This window comes from Barbus barbus (genome assembly GCF_936440315.1).
Source record: "Barbus barbus genome assembly, chromosome: 14".
Lineage (NCBI taxonomy): Eukaryota > Metazoa > Chordata > Actinopteri > Cypriniformes > Cyprinidae > Barbus > Barbus barbus.
The window spans coordinates 5,105,523-5,117,889 of record NC_136742.1 but is presented as its reverse complement, the minus strand read 5'-3'; the positions used below and the strand labels follow the sequence as shown (position 1 = coordinate 5,117,889).

The window sequence follows — 12,367 nt, the reverse complement described above, 5'->3', positions numbered from 1 at the left end:
GCAATCGAGGGAGAAGGGCCTGGTATGAGAGGCAACAAAGTACTCTGGTTGAGCTCCAGACAATATGTATGAAAATAGGGGTGGCCGATATGATCAAAACCTTTCATACGAGTAATTTTATATCATGATAACTAATATATATATATTTGCTTTTAATAAGTTATGAATATGATATCAAACTTTTTGATACCACAGAATTTTCTGAATTCTTGTCACCAAGCAATAAGACCCCTCTCTGCAGGACATCTACCTCAAACGCTGCAAAAATAGAGCTGTCAAAATCATCAAGGACTGTAATCACCCTGGTAACCGTCTATTCACTTTGCTTCCATCTGGTAAGCGCTTCCGTAGCCTGATGGCAAAAACTGAGAGACTTAGGAGGAGCTTCTTCCCCCAGGCCATCAGGCTCCTAAACTCTAACTCTGTGTCATAACATCACTTGACTCCATGTAAATATCACCATATCAACAAGCTATTCATAATTTTTCTCTACCTCATATTGCTGCTATTTAAATACCCTGTACATACTGACCTGCACATTTATATTTATAATCTTTTATTTTATTTTATGCTTTTATTTTTTCTACTTTTCTTTTTCTTAATATTTGTATTCTATATAATTGCACTGTCCTTGGAGCGGACCTTACTTACATTTCACTGCTGGTTATACTCTGTATAATTGTATAGTGTATGTGACGAATAAAAATCTTGAATCTCTTGAATCTTGAATAAGACAAAAAATCTAATAATTAATGCTACATACATTGTTTAACTTATTCAAAAACACTGCATAGTTTTCACTGTGTAAATTTCTTATTATTAAAGATGCAAAAGTGATTTATTTAAGAGCAGGGAGAGATTTTCTCTCACTGTTGTTTGATTAACCTGAATGACAGACAGGAGGAATAATAATAGGCAGCTTCCCCTTTAAGACTGAACATCAAGATCCAATATACTGCCACACATGCGTTTTTCCTTCTCAGCTGTTTACTTTCACTTAAGACCTAAATGACTGTTTTTACGAGGATACTTGCAAAGACGGGTATTTTGACACTATTAGTATGTGTATTTAACCGTTCAAAGCCAATAAAGCAACAAAAATTCTCACGCGCTTTATGAGCAGCGGATTCATGTCTCACAGAGCTTTTAACCGAGTGGCCAGACGGAAACCTCTCCTGAGCTAAATTAAAATGATAACTTATAAAAGAATTTTAGCATATGAAAACTGAAGTGTAAATACTTTCTGAATGCACTGTAGTTGAAGGTGAAATATCTCTGTATAACGTAATGTTAAACAAATGTTCATGTGACCCTCTCAAATCTAGCACTGTCTATTCTAATTATCTTTTATCTACTTGATTTCTTTTTTATTTAAAAATAGTGTAAGAGCATAGAATAGAAAAATAATAAAAAATGCTATCTACTTTTTTCTTTTTATTTATTATAAAAATTACCTTCTAACACTAGCATTTTCTATTATTTTTCTATTCAATCTACTTTTCTTTTCATTTATTATAAAAAAAACCTTGCTACATGTACTGCATTAGGCTAACCGAGACTTGTCACAGCACTTTCATATTATTGCTGTTTTGTTGGTTTGATTGCTTCTATTGTCCGCATTTGTAAGTCGCTTTAGATAAAAGCATTCGCTAAATGACTAAACATTAATGTATTATGTGATGTCCTGTTACTTATGAAACGTTTCTTATTGGAATTCATCAAACTGAAGGCCCATATTTAAAATGCATATCACTGATTGATAGATGAATAAATGCAAATATCGAAAACAACCTGACAGCTCTGATAGCTATGCCAGTTCATATACATACCTTAAAGAAATCCTGCATGTACTGGCTGCCATACAGAGCAGGAATATTAGCACTGAACTGCAGCAAATCCTCTGAGCACTGCCTTCTCTTTTCAATCACAGACTCATCAAAACGACCTTCAAACACAAATACACAAGTTAAGCTAGAAATATCATAATTTAAACAAACAACACTCTCAGGATATTTCTTTGATTTCAGTCTTTTACATTTATCTATTAAAAGGAGTTCCCATGGCGGAAATTTCTTGGCATTTGCAGATTTTTTGGCCTGCGATATTTCACTGGATAGATAGATAGATACTAACAATACAAATACTGAAACTGTGTAATTGTTTTAACTGAAAACCGTTTCCCAAAAGCAACTATGATCGCAAGTTCCGAGTTCAATGGAACTAATGACCATAGTTAGCTAAGGATGGTTTTGGGAAACGCACCCCAGAATGTTACTTCAATAAGTAAATAAATACACAACTTAAAAAAAACCTTCCCTTACAACACAGCACACTCTGTCACTCTCACACACACTTACCAAAGACTTTAGCTTTTGCGAAGGGAGGGAAGAGCTCTGACTGCCCATAGAGGTTTCTGTGTATCTGCCAAAGGTTTTGATGAAGCTTTTTGAAATCACTATACCTTTTCCACACTGTGATCTAGTGAGAGGAAGTCAGACAAATAAAGACCGTTAATGAGTGCCAGGTAACAACTCAGTACAGTGCTCACTGAACATGATACTAAATTTCGCTATGCTTTGAAGAGTTTTCCAAACATTATTGAACTTACGTCTACATGAAATGGCATTTGCATTTCCTTTTACTTCTGCAATGTGACAAATTTAAGTCAAACAAGATTCAACAAGATCAAAAACCATTTATTTAATAACTGCTGTAACCTTCATTAAATTAACATGCATTCAATTACTATAACCACTTGCAAGATTTCAGAGAGGTTGCATCGCCTTCAACAGTAGCATAGAATAATGCTTCAACAGCTATTTGGATATTGGTCAACATCAACCAATGCCAAGTGCAGCCTAAATGACAACACCTTTACATACAGTGCTATGCATAAGTTTAGACACCCATGCTAAAGTTGACTAAAAAGAGAAATAAAAAAATCATCTTTTGGAAATTGAACTTAATGCCTTAATTTAAAAAAAATAGGAAAAATCCAACCTTTAAGGACACCAATACCTAGAGATTGGCATGGTTTTATTTCAGTTAGCCTAATAGCTGGTTTGATTTGCATTGAGAGATGATCTTATGGAAAGTACTCCATGCCAATCTCTAGGTATGGTGAAGGCTATGTGATGATGTGGGGCTATTTTAAATCCAAAGGCCAAGGGAACTTTATGATCCATGAAGTAACTGGCCTTTAAAAATAAAAATCTGCCTGCCTCTATGGGAATTTAACATAGGGGTGCCCAGACTTATGCACCCTGTATTTTAAGGAAGAACATTTATTTATTTACGATACATTATTCATTCACAAAGAAAATTGGTGTCCTTAAAGGTTGGATTTTTCCAAATTTCTTTAATTAAGGCATTAAGTTCAATTTCCAAAAGATGCTTTTTTTATTTCTCTTTTTAGTCAACTTTAGCCTGGGTGTCTAAACTTATGCATAGCACTGTATATGTTGTGGCAGATCAAATTATTGCATTTACAGTTAGTCATTTAGCAGACGCTTTTATCCAAAGCGACTTACAAATGAGGTTAACAGAAGCAACAAAAGAGCAATAATATGTAAGTGCTGTGACGAGTCTCGGTCAGCCTAACCTTTGGAATCTGTGGAATAATGTGCACTGATGAACCATTCACAATTAGAGCAGTGACATCATGTATTATTATAGTAAATAAGTTTTTTTTATTTTATTTCAAGAGTGAATTTGTTTAGGATTCTCACCTCCTGAATGTCCTCTGGGTTCTTCCGTGAAATAATCTGTGGAGAAACAGAATAATACCATCACTACTAGTACTAGTCAATTCTGGTTTAGTCAGCTCTTTATTGTGTGAATGTATAAGAGAAGAAGAAGAAGGAAGAGAATACAAAAACTGAAACAAACAGCAACATCTAAAAACATCATAATTAATAACACATTAACTGACTTGACATTACATCTGTGTCAGATTCAGATGCATCTAATCTTACATTTCTGTTGACAGGTGTCAATCAAAGATTGAAGACTATAAACAAGAGCGTTTTCCTCAAAGTCAGTAAAATAATAACAGGATTATGGATATGATGTGACCGGTTCAGATGTGTCAGATTTACTTGACATGCATGTTTTGGGTTGTGTTTACTGATGTCATCACAGATATGACCAAGTCATGCACTCTGATGTTTTATTAGTTTGTGTTAGTGTTCCTGATAAACATTAGCGTTAGCACTTGTGATCTACACCCCGGTAAAATGCGCTTATTCTCACCCGAGCCGTGACTTTATACACCGTGTAGCCTTTCTTGTGTGTGGTCGGGTCGGTGACCGTGTAGAATCGCACAATCTCGTCTTTGTTCCGCGCGGAGATCATCCTGAGACGCGCATCTCCATAACAGGACACTTAGACACCAGCAGTGCTACAGATCCGCTCATGAATAACAATCAGGCCGTGCTGACGCTGCGTGCAGCCTTCCGGGGAGCGTCAGTACACTGCAAGCCATTTTAACATTTAAAGGGATAGTTCTTCTAAAAATGAAAATGTAATTTGCTCATAGGCGTAATTTGCGGGTGGGACGGGTGGGACATGTCCCCACCACTTTTTACCAGGCTCGATATTGTCCCCACCACTTTTAAAAAGTAACTGAAAAATAGATTGCGTAAGGTATGTATTAAAGGAAAAGCACCATCTACAAATCGTCACTCTTCATAATCTAATTCATTCATTTAACAATTTTTTCCGCCGGTCAGAAGCTTTTCAACATCCTCAAAGATGAATATTAAGTCTCGTTGTGAAACTATCGCGAGATACGCGATATGCGTCATGGGATATGTAGTTTCCTTTCCCTATAATTAATTAGTCTACAGATCCTGTACCTCTTTTAAAATTTATTTGTAGTCTACAATGTTAATACTGTATTTTAGTCTTAAGGTCTCTGCACACTGAGTCCGAACTTTTCGCATGCGTTTTTTCGCATTCGCAATCTTAAAAATTCGTCACGCACAGAGACCTTGCACACTGTAAGTAAGTCGTGACGTATTGTCAAGTACGTCAAGTATTGTCACTGAGTCCAATGCGTTTTAATTAATCCGTTGCGAAAGAATTCGCAAAACTATACAAAATGTCTTCAAGCAGTGAGGATGATTTTGTTGGCCTCTCTCTTTTTAAAAAAAGAAAAAGAAAAAGGAAATATTGGGTCCATCCAATCCTTAGATTGCGCAGAGAGGAAGGAGAGTTCCACCTCCTTATCAAAGAGCTGCGGGATTATCCCGAGAGATTCAAAGTTTATTTCAGGATGTCAGTGCCTCAGTTTGATACTTTGCTAGCGATACTGAATCCACATATTAAAAAGAAGACCACCAATTTCCGTGAACCAATTTATCCTGAACAGAGACTGTCTGAGGTATGGATACACCAACAGACACACACACCCCGAACTGCGGCATCGGAAAGGTGCGCGCCAGGCATAAAAAAATAGGCAACAGCAGTTCTTTATATTCTGTATCTTTGTATTCCGCAATTTGTTTGTCATAAAGTGCTCTGTGCTGCAAGAGGAAGTGTATTAATTTGTCTGACACCATTTTGGATTTTGGCTTTCGCTGTGGCTTTTTTTGTACGGTGGCTCTGAATGGTCAAAACACCTTCTCAAAGCATCTCAAAATGCTTTATACGGATGCGAAAAACGCAAAAAAATCGAACCCGATCCGATTTTTTTTTGACGGACGACAATTTCGGAGGCAGTGTGCAAACGTGATTGACAACGTGAGGTCGTATTTATTTTTCAACGTGCGAAAATTTCGGACGAAAAATTCGGACTCAGTGTGTAATGGCCTTTACTGTGCGTGGCTGCTTCACTAAAAAGCTTCTTATATCACTTCCACGCTTTCTTTTGGACATTTTGTTGATGTTTTAACATTTATGCTATAGGTAGCAACATTTACCGTTAACTAGCCTTTACATGTGGGGTGGGGGAGGAAAAATAGAGCTTTTATAAAAACGTCATAAAAAAAAAGATTCGTCAAAACAATTTCATTTATTTAATTAATAAAGGTAGTTTAACTATTTCAAACACAAATTAACTCTCATTCATGTTTTACACAAGGTTTTGCGTAGTTCAGGATTGGTTAAATTATTTGATTGGATGAGGAAACATTTTGTGGGCTTGTCTTGACTCTTGACGTAATGTTGATTCTTCGTTCAGCGCGTGCATTGATCACACCTACTTTTAGCAAGTTGTCCTTTTAGCAAGTTGTTCCACATTGTGAATGTTACGTTTTTCTTATTTGGATGTTTGTAGACATATTTGTGAATGTGATGCATGTGTGGAAATTAAGTGCATTTCCAACTCTGAACTCAGTCCCCAAGTAAATTCGGTTATTAAATAAACAAATAGCAAAACGTTTTGTGCGGTGTCCCCACCACTTTTCAAAGCAAAGTTACGCCACTGAATTTGCTAACCCTTATGTCTTTTCAAGCCAATTTAACAAACTTTGGTTAATCTTCCAAATACGAATGCGAATTGAGATCTTCTTAATAAACCCTGAGGAGGTTGATCACATGATTTCCAACCAGACGGGAACGTGTTTAAACTTTAAAGATTTCGATACGATTAAAAAATGATTTAATCTCTCCTCCCTCGAAAAGCTAAAGAGGCGAGCTTCAAGATTCTAAGTGAGAACACATTAAGACTGAAATTTAATTTTGATGTAAATAACGTTTTATTTTTATTTATTTATTTTGTGAAACAAGGATTGAAACTTTAGATCATGTTTTGTTTTTGGAGAGAGATGCAAAACTGGTTATGTTCCAGGGATGTTGAATTCCCACCACTCAATGTGAAGGTGGTCGTGCTTTGTATATTTCTTAAAAACAAAGATTTTGAATTTATTATTAATGTCCTGTTATTCAAAAGTGCAGATGGTTTAAATCTAAACTCAACTTTATCAAATGGTGTAATGAGGTAAAACTCTTATAAAAATCTGTAAAATTGGTAAAGAACAAAGCCCCTAAATTGACTTCTCTCTTGGATTTGTATAATTTAAAAGCCGATTTTGTTGTATTATATTTTTGAAGCATCTTATTTTTATTTCCTTTTTTTTTTTTTGCTCTTTCTGGTTTAGCTTAGTTGATTTGACGCTTCATTTATTTGTTTATTTATTTTCTGTTTTTGGTTATGCTCAACCAAGGCGGATTAAGATAAGGTTATTGTCACGTTCCCTCTCGGGATACAAGGAGGTGCGGAGACGTGGAAGTTTCAATAATCCCTTTTATTGAACACACCGTGAGACGAGGAGCTTGGGGAGAGACGAACATCAAATGACGTTAATGACGATAAGACCGGACACAGGGGCTAGGAAACACAGGGCTTATAAACACAGGGGCTGTATCCGAAATCGCCCCCTATACCCTCAAATAGTGCACTATTTGAGGGGACGGCCATTTTAAGTGGTGTTCGAAACCTTAGTGGATGTTCTCGAGTGCACTCATTCAATCCCACAATGCACCGCAAAAACGAGTGTACAAGCGATGTACGCTCAACGGCTAGAGAATCCCCAGAATGCACTGCGAGAGTCGCGCGCCGAGTGAATTCCCGCTTCTCACCAGAAGATGGCGCCCGCAGCTGATTCATCCATTCATTGATTTTAGAAGCGCTCGTCCACGGCGTAATACAGTACAGAATACAACAAAGGTACAAAATGAATTGTAAGTTGACTATTAGGGTTTGTACATAATTTCCGTGACAGAGTTCAAGATAAATCCTTCAATCTTACTATTGGAGCTGCCCGTTTCGAATGATTATTTAACAGGAAGCAAACTATGCAAAAGCGGCAGTCCTTCCGGTGCAGTTAGTGTCCGAATTCACTCACGCGTTTTCATTCACTCCTTCAAGTGAATGACATGAGTGGACTAATGTAGGGAATAGTGAATGAGGGTATAGGGGGCGATTTCGGATACAGCCAGGGAAATTAACGAGGAAGAACAGAAACAGGTGAGGGCTAATCAAACGCAGGGCTGGGGACACATGAACTACTAATTAAAGGAACGAGGACGGCCAACTAGGGATACGAGAGGAGGGGAAACACAAGACAAGGACTGACATTACGCCCCCCTCCGGAAGGCGTGTCCTCACGCCTAACACCATCCAATGGGGAGGGGGGTGGGCGCTCTGGAGGCCTCCAGGGCGGTGTCCGTTCCAGGGGCCATGGCGGGTCAGGGGACTCGGGAGGCCAGGGCGGGTCAGGGGACTCGGGAGGCCAGGGCCTATTTTTTTCGGGCCCGAGGGGTTCTGTGGCCTTGGCCCGGACACACAGGCTGTGACCCTCTTACCCCCCCCAAAAATTTTCTTGGGGAAGCTCCCCCCTGGGAGCCACAGAGGCGCGGACTCTGTCGGGCGCTCTTGCAGCGCGGACCCTGTCGGGCGCTCTTGCAGCGCGGACCCTGTCGGGCGCTCTTGCAGCGCGGGGCTGGACGGAACCAGCGGGAACTCAGGAGGGCTGGACGGAGCCGGCACGGGAGGGCACGTGCGTGGAGCCGGCACGTGGGGGCGCTCGGGAAGCGCGGACACTTGGGGGCGCTCGGGAGGAGCTGAGCTGGTTGGGACCAGCGGAGACGCAGGAATCCACCTGCGAGGAGCAGGCACTGGAGGGCGCTCTGGAAGCGCGAGGTCGCTCTGGAAGCGCGAGTTCGCGGGGGCGCTCTGGAAGCGCGAGCGGCGGCGGGCTCGGGGGAGCCGCTGACGACGGCGGGCTAGCTTCGACTCGGGCCCGGAAGTCTCCCAGACACCGGTATATCCCCAGCCTCCAGGTCAATCCAGCGGTGTCAGGGAGGTCGATGGGGGAGTGGAAACCGGCTCCGAGCCGGAACAGGTGTAGAATCGCCGCGTCATGGAGCTCCGAACTCCGCGCGAGCCCGCAGAACTCCTCTGCGTACTCCACGAAGGGTAGCTCGCGGAGTATCAGGGCGCGGAGGCGGGCGGCGAACTCCATCGCTGTGGAGGGGGGAAAGAAACTGGAACAAACAAACTTTCCTCAAAACGGAAAACAAAACGGGGGAAGGAGCGCCGCTTACTTTGTGGGTCCGGTCTTCTGTCACGTTCCCTCTCGGGATACAAGGAGGTGCGGAGACGTGGAAGTTTCAATAATCCCTTTTATTGAACTCACCGTGAGACGAGGAGCTTGGGGAGAGACGAACATCAAATGACGATAAGACCGGACACAGGGGCTAGGAAACACAGGGCTTATAAACACAGGGAAATTAACGAGGAAGAACAGAAACAGGTGAGGGCTAATCAAACGCAGGGCTGGGGACACATGAACTACTAATTAAAGGAACGAGGATGGCCAACTAGGGATACGAGAGGAGGGGAAACACAAGACAAGGACTGACAGTTATATACTGGAATGTGATTATGTACCTTATAAAGTTGATGCGAAAAGTCCTTGCACAGGCAGGTTTCATGTAATGTTAAATTTTAAAATTCTCATGCTTGCCTACAAGGTTTGGCATGCCCCTAAATATATGTCAGAACTTTTAACCCCCCATATACTCCAAGCTCTAAATCTGTTTTTTTTTCTTTTTCTTTCCCATCTACATTCTGTGGGTGACCGGGACTTTGTTGTTAAATTGCTTTGATGCATGTTTTCATCTTGGTGTTTTGTATTTCTATTTATTTTGACTTTTCTAAAGTACTTTGAGAAGTAACTTCTAAAGGTGCTATAAAAATGTAGTTTATTATTATTAAAATTACGTCGTTAACATCTTAATGCCTTATAGTCACATTCAGCAGATTAGACCAATAATATAGTTTACATTTTGCAACAATATAAACTATCAAGCAGTTGAGATTTACTGTGGTTAACAACATGGATCTCCATTTCGCAACGATGCTCTACACAAGTAAAAGCGATTAACTTTAGTCAGGATATTTATTTATTTATTTGACAGGAATGAAAACAAGCCAAGGCTGTAAGAGCCGTGTTATATTAAGATTATTTTTAAACAATGACATTTGCAAACATTGACTTTTTCTTACAACAATAATACCAACAAACACCAAGCTTGTTTAGAAAATAACAACTACTTCAGTGAAAAGCATAAAAGGTGTTATTATTGCTTATTAAACTTTGTTTAATCATTGTTTATTGCAATGCAAAAGTATTGGTATGATGATTTTAAATAAATAATCACTGAAGGAAAGAGAAACAAGGTCTACTGGGAGGTTTGTATTTATGAGTTTGGAAGTTGCAATTATGAAGTCATTTGGCGGAAGCAATAGTCTCGTGTAGCCAGACCTTCAGACTGTTTAGCCAATGTTTCTTGGGCCAGACGTCTGAGGCTGAGACTAAAGCAATGGTGATGTATCTTCTTTCTTTCTTACATCTCTCTTAATGCAGTGAAGGGGTGCCATCAGAATAAAAGTTCAAACAGTTCATAAAAACATCTCAATAATCCACACAACTCCACTCTGATGCTTAATGTCTTTAAGAGAAAAGCTAGCATGTTTGTAAGAAACAAATCCATCAATTAAGGTAATTTAACTTTTTTAAATTTAAAAAATTTAACTACAATTTAACAATTGTAGGCCTATTTGTTTTTCTTTTATTGCATAATAATAATAAAAAAATAACAACAAAAAACTTATCTTGGAGAGCAGGTGAACTATAATTTTATAGAATATATTATCTGTCAGTTGGTTCAAAAATAACTTTAATATTAATTAAATAAATAATAATTTATATTAAATAAATTTATACTATTATAGCCTATTACTTACAAATGGTCCAAAGGCATAAAATAATAGACATGTGCATATGGGCAAATTTATGTCTAAATTTAACATAAAGGTCAATAAGCATGTTGATAGTTTGTAAATATAGCAGGTCAATGTTCGTTCACATGATTATTGTTATATGACTTCGATGTATCAGATAAGGCGAGCAGCATGAGGACTCTGCTGAGGCTGAAGCGGCTAATGCCAGAAGGTGAGATTAGTGCATTTTAATCAGTGATACACTGCTATATTTTAATCAGTGATACACTGCTATATTGGTATTGGAACACTGCAGAACATCAAAACAATATGAAGTGTGTAATAAATGTTTCAGACAGTAGTGTGCATCTCTTGTTATGATCTCACTGCGAGTATCACATCCTCGGCGGAAAATAAAACATTTCTTAACTTTTGGCATTCAGATCTAATAACTGTTAAATATTGTGTATACGGAAAATACACCGCTGGTTAAATATGTGTACATATGCTACTCCGAAACTTGTCAAAATAAAAAAATAATAAAAATTAAAATAAATAAATAGTTAATTAAACACGAAAGATCATAGAATTATCTCATAAACCCAGATTTTCCTTACAACAACACAATTGCATGAACACTGTCACGCAGGGCAAGACACCAATCCAGTGGCGGTATGTATCATGTCACATTTACTTTTTGTACTGTATTTTACACAACTGTTCAACTTTTTGTGTCCTTACAATTAGCACTGGGTAAAAATAGCTTTTCACATGAATCACAATCCTTATTTAAATGACTAAATATTGGTTATTAAAATCCCAAGATCATTTTTGAATGTCTGTGGGTGAATGTCATTTTTTTTGGTTGGGCTACTCGAATATGGCAAAAATCATAATAATTCTGGTCAATATTGAAATCACAATTGCATCACACAATTGATGGGCAATATGATAAGCTTTCACGAATGAGTAATTTTAGATATGAGTGAAATTTCACAATTACCAATTTTGATAATTCAGCAAAAACTTATACTAGGTTAACTAATGTAAATAAAGGTTCCTCAAAACAATTATAGAAGGCAAATAAACTTAGTAATACAATACGAGCAAAGACACTAAGCACAAACAAAAAGGATGAATAAATAAAACAGAACAAAGATACAAATGAAATAAGCAGTGCTCTAAGTTTTCCAGTAAGGTCTACGAACAGTAGTTTTTAGGTAAGTTATAGCTTACAACAGAAATTGAATAAAGTCACATGGGGAACAGTGGTTCTCATTCACTAATAATGGAATAGATTATGGATATGCATGGGAGAACTTCTCACAAAAAAAGTTTGAAAGTTTGGATTATTTTAAATGAGCAGCCTCGTACCCGATGTTAGTCATTTGCATAAGCGCCCAAACCATCTCCATATATAAGGGCTTTTCACACAACCTTTCCTTTGCAGCATTTTCCCACTCTCTGCATATATGACATATTTTGTTGACCAAATGACTGAATTTTGTTGTCTTTAAGAATATCAGTATTACATCATTTTGTAGCTTATTAACATGTTATCAAATAGAACAATATTTTATCTGTAGCTCAGAGAATGTTAAAATAGCCCTGTAGTAAACAATATGTGGTAATAACAAT

The 12,367-nt window shown here is 38.3% G+C and overlaps 1 protein-coding gene across 2 annotated transcripts in view; it reads right to left on the bottom strand.

Annotated features, from left to right (window-relative positions):
• The window catches only part of LOC306880645 (ribosomal protein S6 kinase delta-1-like), a 42,042-nt gene extending 37,606 nt beyond the window's left edge, over positions 1 to 4,436 (bottom strand). Inside the window, exons 1-4 of one of the 2 annotated variants that reach the window (XR_013785094.1) lie at positions 4,252 to 4,436; positions 3,729 to 3,764; positions 2,358 to 2,478; positions 1,830 to 1,945 (exon numbers count right to left, since the gene is read on the bottom strand). Coding sequence is in view for 1 of the 2 variants with exons in the window: in XM_079434294.1 (XP_079290420.1) it covers positions 1,830 to 1,945; positions 2,358 to 2,478; positions 3,729 to 3,764; positions 4,252 to 4,353 (375 nt within the window). In the remaining variant the exon portion in view is untranslated. The remainder of the gene's footprint in view (positions 1 to 1,829; positions 1,946 to 2,357; positions 2,479 to 3,728; positions 3,765 to 4,251) is intronic. The other variant, XM_079434294.1, reaches the window with a different exon arrangement.
• Between the last annotated feature and the right edge of the window lie 7,931 nt (positions 4,437 to 12,367).